At 43.5% G+C, this 16,388-nt stretch overlaps 1 protein-coding gene across 6 annotated transcripts in view; it reads right to left on the bottom strand.

Moving 5' to 3' along the window:
• The window catches only part of LOC142845792 (protein mono-ADP-ribosyltransferase PARP14-like), a 94,048-nt gene that overhangs the window by 65,620 nt on the left and 12,040 nt on the right, over positions 1 to 16,388 (bottom strand). For 4 of the 6 annotated variants that reach the window (XM_075965167.1, XM_075965227.1, XM_075965196.1 and 1 more), the window contains 5 exons: positions 15,105 to 15,338; positions 12,808 to 13,044; positions 6,015 to 8,263; positions 2,633 to 2,872; positions 1,866 to 2,087 (listed from right to left, as the gene is read on the bottom strand). In XM_075965167.1, the coding sequence (XP_075821282.1) occupies positions 1,866 to 2,087; positions 2,633 to 2,872; positions 6,015 to 8,263; positions 12,808 to 13,044; positions 15,105 to 15,338 (3,182 nt within the window). The remainder of the gene's footprint in view (positions 1 to 1,865; positions 2,088 to 2,632; positions 2,873 to 6,014; positions 8,264 to 12,807; positions 13,045 to 15,104; positions 15,339 to 16,388) is intronic. The other 2 variants (XM_075965158.1, XM_075965185.1) reach the window with 1 other exon arrangement.

Here is a 16,388-nt window from a genome sequence, read left to right as displayed (position 1 = left end):
AGGGAGACTAATCCTTTTTATAGATCTGCAGAGTATTCTATGTATTAAAGGAAATGAGGTGCGTGGTGCACGCCTTTTATCGCAGCACTCCGGAGGCAAAGGCAGCAGGATCTATGAGTTTGAGGTCAGCCTGGTCTACAGAGTGAGTTCCATGATAGCCAGGGATATACAGAAAAACCCTGTCTCAAGACAGAAAAAGAGAGAGAGTGAGAAAGAGAGAGAGAGAGAGAGAGAGAGAGAGAGAGAGAGAGAGCAAGAGAGCACCACATTTCACAAATAAAGATTGGGGGACTCAAGTCTACGAGACATGATACATCCCTATTCAGGCAGATGTTGAAGACATTCATATCACCCAAAAATCTCAGCACCTCCACCTCCTGTTCATGTTTGTACAGAAATCTAAACTTCCAAAGTAGTTATGACTTCTAGAAGGGAGAGCATGTGCTAAAGAAATGCCCACATCACCTTACACCATGATGTCACAGGGAATTATTTAAAATTCTTAACAGCTGGTAAAGTGCATACATACAATCTCAGTATTCTGGAGGCTGATGCAGGAGGATTGCCATAAGTGTGAACAGTCTGGACTACTTAACAAGACCCTTTTTTTTTAAAAAAAAAAGCCTAAATATGGGCTAGTGGTGGCAAACGCCTTTAATCCCAGCACTTGGGAGGCAGAGGCAGGCAGATCTCTGAGTTCAAGGCCTGCCTGGTCTACAAGACCTAGTTCCAGGTAGCTAGGACTATTACACAAAGAAACCCTGTATTGAAAAAAAAAACAACCAAACATAACTAAGAAAACGAACCTCATTTTCTCATTGTGCTTGCACAGTCCAAGCTGAAGGAGTCAGGAGCTTTGGTTGCCCGATTAGAATATAGGATCTCTGTGATTGCTTCCATGAATTTATAGGAAGTATCTAGATCTTGATAACAATGACACAGTACCCAAAAATTCCAACAGCCCAATCCGCGGGCATCTGTGTGCTGTCCCCTTTACTGTGACATTGTGGAAACTGTGCTAACACTAAGGTCATGTGCTCTACTGGATTACAAAGACATGGAGAACAGAAATCAGGCCTTAGAGTCAGACCACATTGTCATAGCTGATGTGACACACTGTGACCGAGGATGATTCTAGTATTTCTGGTCCAAGTGTCCTAAGTCACATGGGGACGTGTTCAAGCCAAATCCTTCACTCACGATTAATTACATTTCCAGAATGGTGGCTGGAATCACCTGCATCCCCTCCTGCAATTTTCAGATTGATAATGGCATAACTGTACCCTGATATTATGTATTAACATTTCTGTGTCCAAAGGACAGGCAACCCTATAGACAGATAAAAACAATGGGTATTACAGTGTGTGAGCCTTAATTATCTGATTCTGATCCAGACATAAGGATGGAGAGATGGAGAGATATTCATGAGACAGCTGTAACCTCACACATTAACTCTATCATTGACCACATGAAGGAATGACTGCATTTCAAGGTGTGTTTAGTGGTTAGGTTATGTTTAAAATGAATTGGTGAACTGTTTAGAGATAGAATCATGAGTCAGCATTATATTTGAAAAAATTAGACTCCCAGCCACAGAGCAGTAGCACTTGAGGCTGAATAATAGATAGAACTTCATTAAGTTGGTTTATGGACTTTTGTGGGTATTTGAAACTTTACAGAAAAAGAATTGTTTTTTTTTCTATATCTATTTTTTTTGAAATTTGTCATAGTACATATAACCAGTCAGCACACTTCCTGCACTGAAAACACATGAAACAAACCTCCTATTAGACCAAGAAGATACAGAAGAACACAGGTCTCATATTGCAGTTGGCAAAGAGATCAGAAGCAAGCCAAATCTGTACCTGAACGTTTTCGATGTCTTTTGGGTGCAGCAGAAACTGAACTTCCTGTAAAGTTTTCAGTTGATTTTTGCTACTAAATTTGAGCACTTCTGAAATTATTAATTTAGCAAATTCGGGTTTAGGAAACCCCAGATTTCCTGTTCCTATTGCTGGAAATCCAATTGATTGCAGAGACAGTACCTCGGCGGTTCCTAGACAGTCTCTGATGATGTTTTTCATGATCTGAAAAGCACAAAGCACTTCCTTAAATGTCTTCCTTAGAAATGGGGGACCCTAAAAAGTAAGCACTCAGCAGCTTTTCCTGGGAACACTGTCCACTCTATTGTGCTTTCAACAAAAGTCAGCAGCAGTGTGAGGGGGGAATTGTGGAGAAGAAATGAGAAAGAGAACGTGGACACCCTTACAAGAGCACAGACTCACTCCACCATAAGCAAAGAGGGGAAGCCACAGCTGTCCCAGTTTATAACTGTCTCCCAGCTTCAAGCCCTCACCTTACTTTTCCTCAATAAATGTAGTATATTCCCCAAACCCTTCCCTGACCATCAGTAATTGCTGAGCACAATAACTAACTTACATGTATAACTATGACCTATATGAACTATGACCTACAAGAAGTCATCTACAACTGAAAAGAACTGGCCATGGTATGGACCTGCCAACTCATGATGCTGTCCCAGAGAAGAAGCAGACAGGGACTAGCTGTGGTGTGCTGTAGGGGAATCCAGAGAGCTACCCCATGTCCTGGAGAATGTAAAGCTGGGTCCTACCTTCAGTGACCATGCACTGTTGTTGACTTTCCACTGTGGAACGACCACATGAAATACGTGGTGGCAGTTCAGATGACAGCCACTGGTTTGTAGAATTGTGCCTTCCTTGACAGAGACCCCTTGTCCTGCTTCATTCAGTTCCTTCTGGAGTTCTGGCCCAGCCTTTTCCAGTAAGGCCTTAGAAAGGGGTCCTCTATTGAGTGCAAGATCCGAGGGAATGGAGTTGACAACGACATCAGTCTTAAAGACAAAACCAAATATTCCTTTCAAATTCTTAGTAAAGGCATTCATCAACCATGACTACATTTGAGCCACTGGGCTTGGCAAAGGAAGACAACAGTTTCTTGTACATTTTTTGACTAATGTTTAGAGAAACAAAACTCATAAAAGTCATGGTGGAAACAGTTCAAGTGTCCATTGGCTGGGGAAAAACAAATGTATCTTCATCTAATAGGATATTATGCAGCCACTAAGAGGGATGAAGTACTGATACACGCTGCAGTGTCGGCAAACCCTGCAAGAATTCTCATCAGTGAAAGAAACTGGTCACAGAAGACACAAATATATTATTTCATTTATTTGAAACCTCAAGAACAGGTGAATCTATAGAGCCAGGTGTGGTGGCACAGGCTTTAATTCCAGCACTCAGGAGGCAGAGGCAAGTGGATCTCTGTGAGTTCAAAGCCAGCCTGGTCTACATTGCAAGTTCCAGGACAATTAGAGCCATGTACTAAGACCCAGTTTCAAAAAGAAAATTATACAAACAAACAACAACAGAGCAGATTAGAAGTTCTCTAGAGCTAGGAGGGTGGGGTGATGGGTGGATAAATGAGAAATAACTACAAGGGAGCTGTAGTATGTAGTATGGTGGGATTAGAGTGTATTACAGTTAGAGTACAGGAATGGTTGATTGTGGTTACACACACACACACACAGACACACACACACACACACACGCACACACACACATACATAAACTCATGTTCACACTGCAAGAATTATCCCTACATGAGCCCCAACTCAGAGAAGTTCCATGTTTATTTTTAGTGAATATACAGAAAACCACGGATGTGCCCACTTGACTGTGAACTGTGAGTTATGTAACACCGTTTAAAGAAAAAAGCCATCAATATTCAACTGTTAAAATGATGTTTAGCTTTGCTCAGCTTAGCCTGTGGGAACATGATGCAGCAGCATGTCCAGGTGAAAAGGTCCAACTGTGGGGCTGGGGCAATGGCTCAGTGGGTAAGAGCACTGACTGTTCTTCCAGAGGACCCAGATTCAATTCCCAGAACCCACATAGCAGCTCACAACCTTCTGTAACTCCAGTTCCTGGGGCTCTGACTCTCTCATATAGACCTACGTGCAGGAAAAACCACAATGCACACGAACTAAATATAAATACTTTTTTTAAAGTTTCAGTTGTATCACTGCTGGTCACAACACACCAAGAACTGTTCTTGTGGATTCTAGAGATACTTTCTCGTGAAAACAATTCAAAGCAAGACAGGGGTACAGCATCTAGTTCATGTCATCGATTATCATAGCCAGCACATCCATCAACCTGTTCATCATTTAAAGGTAATGGGGACAGGTGACACCCAGTGGCGATAATTTAGGACGTATATCTTTGTCTTTAAATAAAGCTTTCAAAAATTGGTTAAAATTTCATTGTAGAGGTTGAAAAGCTGGCTCAGCAGTTAAGAGCATTTGCTCTTCTTCTAGAGGACCCAGGTTCAGTTCCCAGCATCCACTCATGTGGCTCACAAACACCTGGATTGGAGTTCATCTCCAAAGGATCTGACACTGCCTTTTGGCCTCTGGGCATTTGCACACATATGACATTCACTCACCTGGTCACAAACACATACACATAAATTTAAAAAAATATCAGAAATAAATCTTTTTTTGTGGCTGGAGAGACAGCCGTGGATGCTGGAAACAGGACTTTTATATTTTTGGTTATGAGCCTAGCCTTTAACTGCTGAGCTATCTCTCCAGCCCCAAAAATAAGTCTTTAACAAATATTCTCTATATTATAATGCTTGTTTTCTTTATGTTGTCTTAATAGTTTTTTTTCTCTCTCTCTCTCTCTAAATAAAAAACAAGGTCTTATATAGTTCAGGATTGCCTCAAATTCACGTTGTAACCAAAAATAACCTTGAGTTTGAATTTCTGGTCCTCCTCCCTCCATCTCCCTAGTGCTGCTTTTACAGACTTGTGGCTCCACACCGTGTTTATGCAGTGCTAAGGGACTGAACCCAGGACTTCATGCCTGCGAGGCAAAGCTCTTTCAACTGAGCCTCAGCCAAGCGTTTGTCTTAAAAGCAGAACAGCAACAACAAAATGCTCAGAGCTGTCTGAATGACAGAAAGGGCAGATTCCCAACTCTCAGCCCCAACCCTCCTGAAGCAAACAGAAGGGTGAGGCAGACATTCGCAGGAGGACACAGCTACAACCATGCAGAGCGACATGCAGCTACTGGTCAGGAAGAAGGTACCAGCCTGCCAGGCTTCAAATAGCTAAGGTTCCAATGAGTAGAGCCTGTGTTTAAAGGGTATCAAATACTTTTCAGGAAGAAGGGAGGAAAACAGGTCTCACTATGTAGCCCTGGATGGGCTGGAATTCTATGTAGAACAAGCTTGCCTCGAACTCAGAGATCTGCCTGCCATGTCTTACAAGTGTTGTAATTAAAGGCAGAGAGGGTAAGAGCAGTGGCTGCTCATGCCTATATCCCCAGTGTGTGTGTGTGTGTGTGTGTGTGTGTGTGTGTGTGTGTGTGCGCGTTTAGGGCTGAGACAGGGGGATTGCTGTCTATCCAAAAAACATTAGTCTTCTGAAACAAATCCACAAAACAAGAATTGTCCTAACATGACTCCCAACATCTGAACCTTCCTCCTGTCCACCTGCCCACACCTTCCTCACAAAGGACCCACAGATGGGATCCGGGAACTGATCTCCCTCGTCCACTCCAGCACCCAAGGTCACCCTTTCTCGTGTCACTGGTTAAACTCCTATCCTCTGCATTCCCCATGCTCTCCCACACCTGTAACTGACAGAAGCCAGCACTAGATGGAGCAGACCGACAGATGGGAAATGATGAAGATGAGGAGAGCCGTGCAGTGTCCCCTACTATGGACCACAGTTACCGGGATGGAGTGACCTATCCCAGAGCCCTTCAGATCCTTACAGACACAGCAGTCTCTACTCCTAAGTGATTTGGGAAGAAGTCCAGGGAAGAGGGAAAATGTCTGAAGGCCCGAGTAGGAGAGCAGGGAATTTTCCTCAGTCCTTTTTCTCTACCCTGTCTTCCTTTGACCCTCAATAAGGCTGGCAGAGGCCAGTGACATCACAGCACATTGTTGGTGACAGGGACACTCACCTTGGCATTCTCCACACCTTCTTCCACCAGCCGGATTTTCAAGCCTTCTGGGGACACCAGCACATAGTCCTGTGCCTGTGGTTTCTGTGGCGTTTCCCCAGGTGACACTAATTCTAATGTTTGTAAACCGGAAGGGGAAGCTGTGTGGGAGAGGGAGGCTTTATATGTAGTTTCTGTAGCTTCAGCAAAGGCCCCTGCAACCTTTGCAGATATGTCCACCAAATAAATCTTTTTCAAGGTGCGCCTGTCTGGCTTGCGTTGGAAGTTGTCTTTGATGGCTGAAACAATGGTGGCCACACACTGGTCTAAGGGAAAGCCAAAGATTCCAGAGCTGATAGCTGGCATGGCTAAGGATTGACACTTGACCTCCTCAGCTAAGGTGAGACTTCGTTCCACAGCTCTCTTCAACAGGCTCACGCACTCCTGGGCCTTATTTCCGTCCCACCGAGGCCCTACTGCGTGGATGACATGATGGCAAGGGAGTTTGCCTGGTTTTGAGATAACGGCATTGCCAGTTTTGACCACGCCACCATTTCTCACTATTTTGTCACATTCTGCTTGAAGTTCAGGGCCAGCTGCATTTGAAAGAGCGAGGGCCAGACCATCAATGTGTTTCAGATTCTCGTTTGCTGCATTCACGACCACATCGGCAGGACACCGAGCCAGGTCTCCCTGCTGTACAATCAGCGTGACTCCAGGGGCTATGTCCTTCTGTAAGAGGCACTTCTGCTCTTTAAGGCTGCCTTTGTCCTTCTCTGCTCCCTCCTGGAGCTCAATGATGCATCCATACAGGCGTTTGATCTCGCTTTTGTAATAGGATGCTTTGTCCTGGAAGAACTGCCTAGCACCAGGCTTATCAATCTGGAACCTTTTAATGCAGACTGAATCCCGGATTTGCCTGACCATGTTCATGCACTCTAGAACTTTACTCTTGAAGCCAGTTAGTAAAATGCCTTTTGGTTCGTCTTCCAGCTTAAAACGTGCCTGCACATAGGCCTTTTTTATCTTTGGCCAGAACAGATTCTTATCTGCCCTTAAATACTCGATAATCAACAGTGGTTCTATTTCTACCAGTCTTTCAATTTTCATGATGTTTTCCAAGAACTCAAAAAGTTGTCCATGGATTTCATTTACTTCTTTCACACAGCCTGCAATGATGACTTCCGCCGGAGTTCCTGAAGTTAATTCATTCTTTATCATAATGCTTGCAGTGGAGAGGTGTCTTTTTTGCAGAGAGTGAATTTTCTTTTTCCATGCATTGCCTCTAAAAACTTCCTTGTCTTCAACATCAATGATTTTATAACTCAAGGTATCAAGTATGCCTTTCTCTGCTTCTGCCAGTGCTCTGAAAGAACAGGCTATCAAGAGAAGAGCTGTACCATTCAGTTCATATGTGGCAAGAATTTTCTGTGCTTCAAAAAGAGTCTTGGAGAATTCCTGACTGTCTACTTGCTGCAGAAACCTGAAGACTTCAGAAGGAATCTGGACATCTTTCTGAGGCATGGAATACATCTTTTCCTGGATGTCACACTTTACTTTATACACATCTGCACGGAATCCCTTAAAGCACAGGTGCTGAGTAGCAGCATCATAATGAATCTCCATCTCTGGGTTCTCTTTGCTTAGATCCTCCAGGAAACCACTGTGCTGCAAAAGAAAATGTTTCCCCGGAGAAATGGCCACGTTCTCCTTCAGACTCTGCTCCTCCTTTCGGACCTTTTCCGTGGTGCTGTCTATTAACTCCTTGATTTTCTGGCCGATGTCTTGGACATCTTCTGATTTTCCGGCTAAGGTGAGACTCTCCTTATCAAACTCAATCAGAACCCTGTCATCTCCTACCTCATGCTGTATGATGTTCCACACTGGCGGATACACTTCGAACACCTTAACTTCGTACTTAGCCTTGATGCCAGACAGCACCTCGGAGGCGTCTCTCTGCCAGGTCTTGATGCTTGGTCTGTGACTGACTAAGGAGGCAGCAGGTCTGACGGTCACTGTGCCGTTGATGTCAGACCATGTTAGCTCGCAGTGACAGCGTCTCATTTGGTCATTTATCTCCTCAATCAGATGATTATGTTTTTGAAAGAACTTCCACAAAGGAAGGCCCAGTGACTCTTGGAAAGATGCTGGAAGCTTGACCAGCGGCTTCTCTTCGCCATACAAGGCTGTGCCCAGAGAAGGATAATAGGGGAAGACAGACAGTGGCATCCTGTTGAAACTGTGCTTCTTGGCCAGAATGGTGCCTAACACTTTAAAAACAAAATAAAAAAAATAACAGTAATCTCAATACTATGCATTTCCAAAGAACACAAAACAAAACAAACTTTTCAGGAGGGCAAAAGTTTCTGCTGTTTGTAGAACTCAAAGGTGCCCTTCTCCCATGTGCTCAGCTGTAGACTGATGCTAACCACAACAAGACAGACTCCATTTAGGGCTATGATGACTTTATACCCAAATTGCTCTACACTGAAATCATGCTGAATCTATCATTTTTCTGATGTCACTGATGTATGTGGCACAATAAAAAACAGACACTAATTTGGACACAGGCATGAGGATGGTGTTTGTACCAACACAAGGAATGATTTAAGGGCTGGAGAGATGGCACATCAGCTAAGAGCACTAGGCTGCTCTTCTGAAAGACCCGGGTTCAATTCCCAGCACCCACAAAGCAGCTCACAACTGTCTGTAACTCCTGTTCCCTCACATGGATATACATGCAGACAAGACACCAACGCATATAAAATAAAAAATAAAGAAAGAATTAAAAAATCATTTTAATCCTCTGGGTGGATCATTCTGCATTCTATCCCTTTCTGTATAGTCCCAGAATTTAACTTCCATAGCTAACTTCATTTCTCAGGAGAAGATAATTGTGACAGCACTCTGTGTAACTTTCCCAAGGGCTTTACATGAATTTCCTGTGTTTACTCTTGACAGTGGCCTTCTCAGGTAGAGATTCTATTACACCCATAGATGGAGGTGAGAAAGCCGAGGCTGGGGCAAGTCAGGGTTCTATAAACCCAGGGAAGTATCTGAGCTAATTGCCAGTGGGAGCCAACATAGACCCTGTTAAATAAACAGAAAGGGGTGGAAAATGCCCCCCACAATAGATTACATAATGCCTTATTAACCTTGAATTTTCTTAACGCTAATGAGAAAGGAACAACAGCGGCAGAAAGGCATTGGATAATGGAAAAGTCTGCTAAACTAAATCAACTGGTCTATTTCAAGGATGTGCTGACCTCTCAATGGAAGCCAGGAGATGTGCTATGTTGGGGAAGGGGTTTTGCTCTTGTTTCCACAGGAGAAGAAAAATTGTGGATACCATCAAAATTAATAAAGGTTCAATTTGAAGAGGAGAAACCTCTTGGAAAAGAGAAATAACAGCATCCACAATGATGATATTCATACAGGTGGAAAGAAAAACATAGAATGGGGGCAGGGTTCTGTTCTTATCTCCACAGGAAAACACTCATCTTTAAAAAATTCAAGGGACCCTGGATGTTTGAATACTGACTGATGGAAAAATAACTATCCAATAGGGACTATCAAGAAAACTGAGCAGGTTCTATGAATATGGGGCTCTGGGATGTACTAAATCATATTTCTAACTTTATAGAGCTGGTTTTGGAGTTGACTTTCGGCTCAGTCCCTCTCTGATTCCAAGCCTGTTGTTAAGAGAAAAACCCAGAGTTTCTGTCCTCTGCCAAGAGCCATGATATGAGACAAAAAGAAATATGAATTTAGATACATCTTTGCTTTTTCTTCATATCTATCATACTCTTCATTGAATATACCTATCATACCTTTCATTAAATATATGTATGTCTGTATATGTCTATATAATTAATGTTTAAGTTTTCCACAGTGAGCAATGAGTTTTTTCTGCACTGATTTTTGAAGTTTCCAGGAAGAAGATGGGGCCCCCATAACAACAACTCCACTGGGTTGATATGACGTCATGATACTGATAGCGCTACTACAAGTCCTGTTTCGGGTATCCAGCTGAACATATGATTCCAACTTGGTCAGCTGAAATGGTGCACATCTTGTACAACATTCTGGCCAGACCTCAACAAAATGCTCAGAGACTGTTTACAATTTTAAAAGACATTGATCTTAAAATTTAACTATCATTTTTCTTTCACAGGATCCTTCAGAAAGAATATCACCCCCATGACAGCTGAAAGTAATTCTAGAGGAAGATGTCCCCTCTCCCAACAAAGATTGTCCTCGGATTTAGGGACAATATTTAGGGTTTGCTTATAATTAATATACAGTTGAGGGTTGGGAGAGGAATTTTATAATCTCAGGGATCTTTTTGAAAAAAAAGTGGGAAAATTGGATAGATAATAATGATGGTATTTGTGAGTTATTATTTATACATAATTACATTGGTATAAATTTTTTGTATATGGATACAAAGTTAAATTATATTGAATATTGTATGCATGCTTGCTTCTATCTCTGTTTAAAACATTTTTATGTCTTGATGTATATTGTATTAATATATGTATACCATATTGCAGTGTACATTTCTACCTCTGACTAAGATACTTATTTATTATTTATGTATTGCTATTCATTGTTTACATTTGGAGGTAATTGTTCTCATTTATTGCACAGTTGTTTATTCTCTTAGGCTTTAAGTTAGATAGGTATTAAGAATTGTAGATCAATAGTCATCTATGTTTGTCATATTTATAGTTAGACTAATCAGGTTCTTTAGATACATAGAGATTATATTTTGTATAAACAGTCTTCAACCTCTTCGAAGAGCTGTAGAAAATGGCATTTAATTTAATCTTAGAGTTCTGTGGTAGTGAGACACAATTACTCCTGGCAACACCGACCCAAGAGATTGTTGAGCACCAAAGACACTCCACTTGGAGCTTGTCTTCTTGACAAAACTGGCCTCTGGGCAAGGAACTGCCCATACCTCAATTACTGACAAAATACACAGTATCCAGAAATGGATAAACAGAACTGTCAAAGACAGGGTAAGACGGTTTTAAAAAATCTCTTGCCTGTTAAAATCCGGAAATGGATAAGCAGAACTGTCAAATCTTGCCAAGACAGGGTAAGATGGTTTTGTAAAATCTCTTTCCTGTTAAAAATAATCTGCCAGTTATTCTAGGCCTTAGTCAAAGTTGGTTGCTTCAACGCTGAAAACATGAGTTTGGGTGATTGCCCAGGTAGCCAGTTGTCTCTGTGATTTGTTACATGTTTTGGAAGTTGTTTGATTGCACTTCCTAATTACTCAGGTAACATTATTTCTCTTCCCGGATCTTCTACGGGGTTGAAGACTAGGTAAATGTAGCAACTTTCCTCTCATGACTTGCCAAGTTATTTATTATGCAAGACTTGGGCTAGGTAGGATAGGATATTTGTTATTATTGTATATAATTTTGTAGTAGGTTTAGAATGCTCTTACTTAAACAAAAGGGGGAGGTGCTGTGGGAGGACCTTCAGCTCCTTCAGCCAACAGTCACTGAAGTACGAGCCCACTGTGCTGCAGGAGCGCCTTCTGCTCCTTCAGCCAATAGCTCCTGAAATACCAGCCCATTGGGCGTGGTCTATTTATCTTTTAAAAAGAGCAGCAAGCCTCAGTCAGCTCTCTTGGTTCCAGTGCTTAATTCCTGCACCTGCTCCAGCGACTAGGCTCCTTTCCTGACGGTTGGTGCTTTGTGAGTTTAACCCCAAAATAAATGCTCCTTTAAATACTAACTGGAGTGGGATTGTTTTGCGCATTAAGATCCCATGGTCTTGCTCCTATACCAAATCAAAATCATCCTCACAGTCATTGGAGAGTCCAGCCCCAGAGGTCACAATTTAGTAAGGCCTTCCCCATTATATCTCCTGGTCACCATGTGTACCAGGACAGCCACCACAACCCACCCTGACTGAATGCTCACGTTCTCTCTCTTTCTCCAGGACTCTGCTCACTTTGTTTTAGCTGTTGGTCAAGTGTAAGTAGTATCAGCATGGAAATTAGAGTCAGTCCTGCAACAACCTGGATTTAAATGGCTCCCATGGCAGAAGGATGCTAAAACATGATACCCTGGTGAAGGACTCAGTCCTAGCGCAGGTATCAGGCCTGAGGGAAGGAATGTGACCTTCAGAGGCCCAGCCTCACACAGGGCTCCAGAGAGGCTGGACAGCCTGAGTGACCTCCAGCTCAGACTCAGCACCCCCTAGGCCAAACACTGCTGAGGGACTGTTTCCTTTCCTCCTACAGCATCCTCTGAGGTAACTCCAACTCTACAGATGAGAAAACAGAAGGTTTGAGGGCTCATAAAGGTCACCATGCCAGTGACCTCCAGTCAGGATTGTAACTCAAGTCTGTCGGACTCAAGAACCACTGATGATGTCATCAACAGGACTTCCATCTCTTCCCCAGGTTATGAGAAATCTCCATGATCCTATCTCAGCACAGGCACATCACAGGGGGAACAGGAACGCTTTCTAGAACTTCTGAATGCTTCTGGTCCATCTCTCCCTAAACTTGTTGATTAGAGAATCAATGCAGGGACATAAAACACAGATCTATGGCTGTGAGTACGGCCTGTCAACGTTCCTAGAATGGCGACCTTCAGTCACAGGCCGGACTCCTCAGAGACTCTCCCTGTCTCTCATGAGCTTGTTCTGCTTCTCCAGAACCTGCCTTGCTGCCCTCGTTCTGCACCAAATCCAGATGAATGAGAGACTGGTGCCATTTCTGACCAATTAAGGAATGACTGAAATGGCCAGCCATCCAGGTCTTCCCGGGTGGCAGGCCAAGACACGTTACCTTTGCAGTCTGAAAACTCAACCAGCGCCGAGCTCTCTTCTGGGAAGCACTCAACCTGGGTGACTCTTCCGCCCCCGTTGAAAGGGTTTTCAAAGTAGAGCTGTAGCTGGTATTCATCTACCCCAGGAGGCAGGTTTTCCACCCTAACTACATTTGTTGTTTCCAGAAGTCTCGGGGCAAGCTGCAGCTGTCGGTTCGAATGGTGACCCATACAATCACTAATAAATTTTTTGGTATCTACAAAACAGAAAGAAAACGAGAACATTTCAGTGGCATCTCTATATGGTATGGGGGGGCTTGGCCACAACCCAGAACAGGACTAGTCAGCTACTGTATTTTCTTCTACTGAGCTGTCCTTTGGCCATGGCCAACCCTCCTGAATGCACTCCTCACAATGCCACCCCTCCCCCTATTTTCTCAAGTCCATTTATTCCCACTGTGGCAGCAGGTAGGAGCCCACATCCACAGCCAGGCTCCTGACTCCAAACACACATCAAAGCAGCACTTTCTGCTTTATTTTCATGTTGCCATGCACAAGTAGTCATGAATCAGGTGGTGGTGCCGCACGCCTTTAACCCTAGCACTCGGGAGGCAGAGACAAGCAGATCTCTGTGAGTTTGAGGCCAGCGTGGTCTACAGAGCTAGGTTCAGGACAGCCAGGGCTACACAAAGAAACCCTGTCTCAAAAAAACCAAAACCTAAACGAAAACAAACAAAGCCAACAACAAAAAGTCAACTAGCTATGTTTTCAAGGTTCTCTTTTGTCCTTGTATACACAACTGCCCATGTCTGCAGTGCCCTTGTCTGAAATGCTCTTCTCCGAATGGGATCGGTGGTTTTATGGTGTGGCTAAAGATAAAACTGAACCATGCTACCAAAATACGGCCATGTCTACAGCCCTCCCTCCTCTGTTTTTTCAGTTGGTCCTATTTACTTTCAGGACTCAGCCTAACTATCTCTTTTAAATCAACAGGGGGATGGTGGGCCTGTCATGTGCCAATCATTTTGCTGGGATCTGAGAAATGAATACAAGTCCTTGTTTGTGTATCACTAGGCAGGTTTGGAACTTAAGCACAGTTGAATTGCCTTTTGGACTCCAATAAGGAACAGATGAAATGGAGACTCAGACTTGGTATATGGTCTATATATGGTCTCTAATTTGAACACTAAAGCAGGGGTTGCCAAATGTTTAAGAGGAGGGAACAGTGCCAGTATGAACAAGTGTGGTGTCCTGTGGAGATGGTCAGGTGACACTGCTGGAGGACACACTCAGGTGGGGACAACTATGCACGGTCCTGTCTCCACCCCTCTCAGGTTACTACACCTGGGAGACAGACTCTTTCGTCTCCATCATTCATTGACACACATGCCTCCCTCCTCCTCCCAGACTGAGTTCTTCTAGAGAGGGAGCTATGATTTTAGTCATCTTTGTGCCTCAGCCCATAGACCAGTACCTGGCCCACAACAGTGGCCATAGTTTAGACCAAAACTGTCCCTGAGGCCCATGTGTTAAAGTCTTAGTCCTCACCCAGGTGCTATGGGAAGTAGTGGATCCTTTAACAAGTGAGGCCTGTGGGAAATGTCCCAGTCATTCATGGAGGAGACAGGGATAAGTCGAGCCTGGAGCCTCCCCCCCTTTCTCTCTCTTTATCTCTGTCGGTCTGTCTCTCTGTGTGTCTCTATCTGTCTGTCTGTCTCTGTCTCTCTCTTGTCTTTCTCTGTCTCACTCTCTCTCCTCGATGCTGGCACTATGCATACCGTTTCAATGTAAGCCCCAGGGCAGCAGGACTAACTGACCATGAACTGAAGCCGCCCAAACTGTGAACTGGCATAAATCGCTCTTTTTGGAGGCTGATGACCTCTTGTCTTTATTACAGTAATATAAGCTAACAAGTATGCACTCAAGATTGCACTAAGGGTACGTCTGTTGGCATCATTGCCTTACAGAACTGTGGCATGGTAACAGGCCAGTCTTAACTCCTCCTGGGGAAGTAGAGGAAGAGTTCAAACTCTTCCAGTTAGAATCGCCTGGGACTTTCTATTTATCCCCCCACCCCACCCCATCCCACCCCACCCACTCAAACAATCATGTAATTAAGGGCAGTCTATGAAATAGACCCAAATTGGATTTCAAAATGAATTTGTTCATCTTTCCAAAATCTGAGGGGAAAGGCCCCTGTATTGGCTTAGAGGCCTTGTTTACTCACTACGACAAAGTGTCACACACTCAGAGATGTCCCAAACCCTGTGGTGTGTTGGGCAGAAGCCTGGGAATGCAGGGCCTCCCTGAGGCTCACCTATAGGCTTCTGAAAGGTAACCACGGCAACGCCAAAATCTCGGATCACTTCCACCTTAAAGTCGGCACTGGGGAGGCCGCTTATATTCTCCACCAGGAAGGTCAGCACTATGTCAGTCATTTTCTCTGGCAGGTTTTCAAATGCCACCATGGAGGGAACAGTTTCACATTCTTTCAGGACATCTTCTGTTCTGTTGCTGGGAGAATGTGCTGTATCCAAATCATCTGAGGAAACTGGAAATTACAATGAAAGGTGTAAGGTATCAAATCATGGTTTAATTAAGTACGTTATCCCGAGACAACCCTAGCCCTTATCCATATCTTGGCTAACTCTGCTAAAAGGACATCACAGTAGAACTTTTGAATTAGTGAATTAAAAACTAAAATGTAGCCTGTGTGGTGGTGCATGTCTTTAATCCCAGCATCCAGAGGCTGGGACAGGCAGATCTCTGTAAGCTCCAGGCCAGCCTGGCCTACAGAGTGTGCTCAAAAACAAAACCAAAAATGTAGTAGTTGGGGGTTTTGTTGTTGTTCTTAGTGGATTAAAAACCAAAAGTAGCCCTTGTTGTTTTATTTTGCTGTTGTTGTTATCACTAATTCAATTTTATTATATTTTCTGTTCTGTCTTTCTGAGGAAGGTGTTGTAGGGTGCTGCGGGCTGCGTTCCTGCCGCCCCAGCTCCTGGCTGCCTGGCTAGCTTATGCCCCGAAATAACAACAAACAAACTGTATTCATTTTAACACTGTCTGGCCCATTAGCTCTAGCTTCTTACTGGCTAATTCTTACATCTTGATTATCTATTTCTATTAATGTGTGTTGCACCTCAAGGTGCGTTTACCAGAAAAGATTCAGCATGTCTGACCTGGCAGCTGGCTGCATCACGTCTGGCTCTGAGAGGAGCTGCCCTGCACCTGAGCTCACGTCCTCTTTCTCCCAGCATTCTGTTCTGTCTACTCCACCCACCTAAGGGATGGTCTATCAAATGGGCCAAAGGCAGTTTGTTTATTGACCGATGACCTTCCTCCATCATTTCCCCTTTTTCTGTTTAAACAAAAAGGCTTTCACTTTAACATAGTAAAATCACACATAACAAAACAATTATCAAGCAATATTTACAGTTACAATATCTATATCTACTTTATCCTTTATCATAACTAAGGAAAGCTATAACTATCTATCTGTTCTTCAACTCCATCAAAGACTCCAGAAGGATATAATATTACCTAAGTAAATGAGAAGTAAGCAACTTACAAAACTCTAGAAATCACAGAGACATCTCACTGC

This window comes from Microtus pennsylvanicus, chromosome 1 (assembly GCF_037038515.1).
Source record: "Microtus pennsylvanicus isolate mMicPen1 chromosome 1, mMicPen1.hap1, whole genome shotgun sequence".
NCBI lineage: Eukaryota > Metazoa > Chordata > Mammalia > Rodentia > Cricetidae > Microtus > Microtus pennsylvanicus.
This window is presented reverse-complemented; position numbering and strand designations above follow the sequence as displayed.